The sequence below is a fragment of the Pangasianodon hypophthalmus genome, chromosome 1 (genome assembly GCF_027358585.1).
Source record: "Pangasianodon hypophthalmus isolate fPanHyp1 chromosome 1, fPanHyp1.pri, whole genome shotgun sequence".
Taxonomy (NCBI): Eukaryota; Metazoa; Chordata; class Actinopteri; order Siluriformes; family Pangasiidae; genus Pangasianodon; species Pangasianodon hypophthalmus.
This window is the reverse complement of record NC_069710.1, coordinates 10903513-10907085: the sequence shown is the minus strand read 5'-3', so window position 1 is coordinate 10907085 and position 3573 is coordinate 10903513. Positions and strand designations below refer to the sequence as shown.

At 40.2% G+C, this 3573-nt stretch overlaps 1 protein-coding gene across 2 annotated transcripts in view; it reads left to right on the top strand.

Moving 5' to 3' along the window:
* Positions 1-3309, top strand: part of prpf3 (PRP3 pre-mRNA processing factor 3 homolog (yeast)) — a 12994-nt gene extending 9685 nt beyond the window's left edge. For both annotated transcript variants that reach the window (XM_034306988.2, XM_034306986.2), the window contains exons 13-17: positions 1-30; positions 630-748; positions 1659-1736; positions 2095-2156; positions 2711-3309. The exon at positions 1-30 is cut by the window's left edge and continues 84 nt beyond it. In XM_034306988.2, the coding sequence (XP_034162879.1) occupies positions 1-30; positions 630-748; positions 1659-1736; positions 2095-2156; positions 2711-2860 (439 nt within the window). In that variant the 3' untranslated portion in view covers positions 2861-3309. The remainder of the gene's footprint in view (positions 31-629; positions 749-1658; positions 1737-2094; positions 2157-2710) is intronic.
* Positions 3310-3573: the final 264 nt, after the last annotated feature.

Below are 3573 nucleotides of genomic sequence, written 5' to 3'. Positions count from 1 at the left end.
GTGTCACGGTGTTCACATCGCAGTCTACAGGTAGCGTCTTTAAAAACACTCTTGAGTTAGTCGTAGTTGTGGTTAGATGATTGCAGCAGATTGCAGACTGATGCGATTCTGTGCTTGCTCTTGAACTTGATTTGTGATGATCCGAAGAGATTAAAGGTAAAGGTGCGGTCACTGATTTTAAGATGGAACATATACTCTACAGTTGTACATGATACAATATTTTTGTCATATCTCCAATCCCTAGTATGCGTATATCTTGTCATTTTTAAAACTGTATCAGCTAAATTCTGCTAAAATCAGTAATTATGCTTTTATTATACTGAAGTCACACTTACTGTTGGTGACAAGATGAGAAAGATCTGAAGGTCAGGTTGGAAACTTTTTTTGCTTATTGTGTTTTAAATGTTTTGTGAGTTTGTGCTGATAAAACAATGCATGCATTGGTGGTTAAAATTGTTTTTACGAGTTAAACATGAGGAAAGTGAATGTTAAATTAAAAGAAATCCACAACCTCTGCGGGATTAAATCGCAGTGCAAGATTTTCGCCTTTGGCTTGTGAATGAGGCACGACGGTGTGTCCCCAATCTGCAGCGTTTAGGGAAACAACATGACGTGGTGTTTCTTCTCAGGATCCGAAACCTGCAGAACCCAGCCAAGAAGTTCAAAGTGGAAGCCAACGCAAATCAGCTGTATCTGACTGGCACCGTGGTGCTGCACAAAGACGTCAACATCGTGGTGGTGGAAGGAGGTGAGGAAGCAGAGTCCACAGTCACCCAACCCTGTCATTTGCCGCTGTCTTTATTATGCCTTTGTCAAGTTTCCCTTGCAATTCTGACATCTGTGTATGTACCATGTACTTGTGTATGTACTGTCCTCACAGCACTGCTGCAGGGTTAGACAGTGAAGCATTAAATTAACGTTCATTGATAGCAGTTCTATACACTTGCAAGCTCTGTTATAAGCAAGAAATAGTCATCCCCCTGTTACCACCCTGATGCTGATTATCTTCCAATAACATGTCCAGGAAGTGTTTTATTCCTCATAAACCGCAGCTACTTGCCAACAGTTATAGACCTTCTTGTAGGGGAAAACTTATAAAACTGTTATAAAGTGCTGATACTGGAGATTCCTTCCTTAAATGCGAAATAAATAATGGCTACTTACAAAAAAATTTAATGTACCAATGACACGTTTTTTAGTCCTGTTATTATTCACACTAGATTATGAGGATCGTCTCCCAAACAAGTCGCTGTAAATAAGCAGTTAGTATAGAAACAATGACATGGTAGAACAAGCACATTCACGTAAACCTGTGATTTGAATCAGTAAACACTGGTAAAGTAACAGTGTTTCGTCAGTTATCTATACAGATGGAGTTGAAGTAATAAATCCCAATTTGGAAGTAGTACATTTTTGAAAATATGTCTTTGCCATTTTAAAATTGTCTTTGAAAGTTTGAGAAAGCAATTGGCAAATCTACAGGACATGTTCGACTGAACCTTTCAGCCGTCTAAGTGCCAATATAAATGAACTTCGCTTGAGCTGGGGGATTCAGCCAACCCTAAATGGTGAAGGAATGTCAATACAGTTCAGGGCAAATTACTCACCGTTATCATTCATATTAGCTCTTACACTAAAACGCTGTTCCTCGCTTACAGGACCCAAATCACAGAAGAAGTTTCGGAGGCTGATGCTGAACAGAATCAAATGGGAGGAGCCCAGCTCGAAGAGAAATGGTAAGAGAAGTCATGTTCCAGGGCCTACATAAAGAAAGGTTGGCTGGTCCAAAGGGAAAACCCATTTTATGAATGCATGCCTTACATTAATCAGTTTTTTTTTTTTTCCCTCTTTCTTGGCTTTGCCTGTGACATTTTTAAGAAAACTGCTTAATTATGCAGTTGGTGTACTGAATAGTGTCTCAAAAGTAGCCTCTGACTGTATGTTAATTTCAGCCATGGAGTTATTCAAATGAAATCTCTTATGATGTAAATAAGTCACATTTTCTCAGAAATCAAGAACTCGTTTTCAGTTTTGGTTCTGTTTAAAATAAAACAGCTGCAGGTTCTAACATCTGCCCACTTGTGTTCTGCTCAGACCCTGATGGCTCAGATGATGAGGGATCAAAGAAGCCCAATAAATGCACGCTTGTTTGGGAGGTAAGCACCTGGTTGAGCACATCATACAGCAACTTTGCATGATGGACACTCCACATAATCGAAGTCAAGCAGATCAAAAATGTGTTCTATAACAAAGGAAAGTGTATTTATTTTCAAACATTTTTGGAAGTCGTATGTGTCAGTGCTGAAGAAGTGAGTGTTTTATTCTTTACATGTCACATTCATTGTGCAGATTTTAATACATTAGTTAAATGCATTTGGTTATGGGAAGCTAAGCTACATGTCAGCTAGCTATCTAGTTCAGCCAGTATATTTAGTATATTTAGTTTAGTTGAAAATATATTTAGACGAAAAACAAGTAGACTTCCACTATTTTTCGTTATTTGTAAGGTAAATTGGCCTTGTAGCTGCTGGGCTCTCTGCTACTTGGCTAAATAGGAAGGAGGAGTCTGGCCGCACATTTGTTGAGCAAACAGGGTTCTAAAAACTGTCTGCACTCGAATGACTTAAATTAATCTGCATCGTACTGTGCCATCATTAGAAATGAAGAAAATTAGACACTGATGGTTATCTCTCCCCTCTCCCCATGATAGGGCACAGCAATGGAGCGCAGCTTCGGTGACATGAAGTTCAAGCAGTGCCCCACGGAGAACATGGCGCGCGAACACTTTAAGAAGCATGGCTCAGAGCACTACTGGGACCTGGCCCTGAGTGAGAGCGTGCTGGAGACGGCTGACGACTGAGAGAGTCTGAATGACACAGGCAGCCATATTTGGTTCGCTATAGGAGGAGAGAAGTGGACTGGATTTAATCTAACGTGCTTCAACCTGGCAGTCGTGTGTGTGTCAGTGTGTGTGTGTGTGTGTATGTGGGCACATCTGTTTGATAATCTGCACTGCTGCTACTCTTGGATATTGGATTCTTGTGATCATAGCAGGACGTTTGCAAAGAGAATCTAGTGCAAGGACACATTTCTCCTGTGACTTCTGCAGAACGATGAAGACGGCTGCTTTGATATCATCGTTCCGTGGACATAGGATCCTTTATAGCCAAAGTGTAACTTTTTGTTTTTATTTCCCTTCCTTTTTTTTTTTATTAAGCCGATGTGAGACTATTCACATGCTGGTCTCTTTAGATGTGTACCCAAGCTATCACCAACTGCACACACTGATTAAAGTTTGGAGGGAAAACAGTCGTGCTTCCTCGATTTATCAAGGACTTTCTTTAGACTAGTGGTAGGTCGATTCGATTTCGTCAAGACAAACCATACGAGGATCAACTCAGCCCCTTTCCTTTGATTCAACATGCAGTAACTTGTGTACATGGTTTCATACTGTAGCATGGGCTATACAGTGTGGCTGTAAGAATGGGCTAGTCGAATTGATTAATCTGAGACTATGATTAAAGAATCATATCGGGAGAAAGAAAAAAGATCATTGGTGAATCTCCCATTACT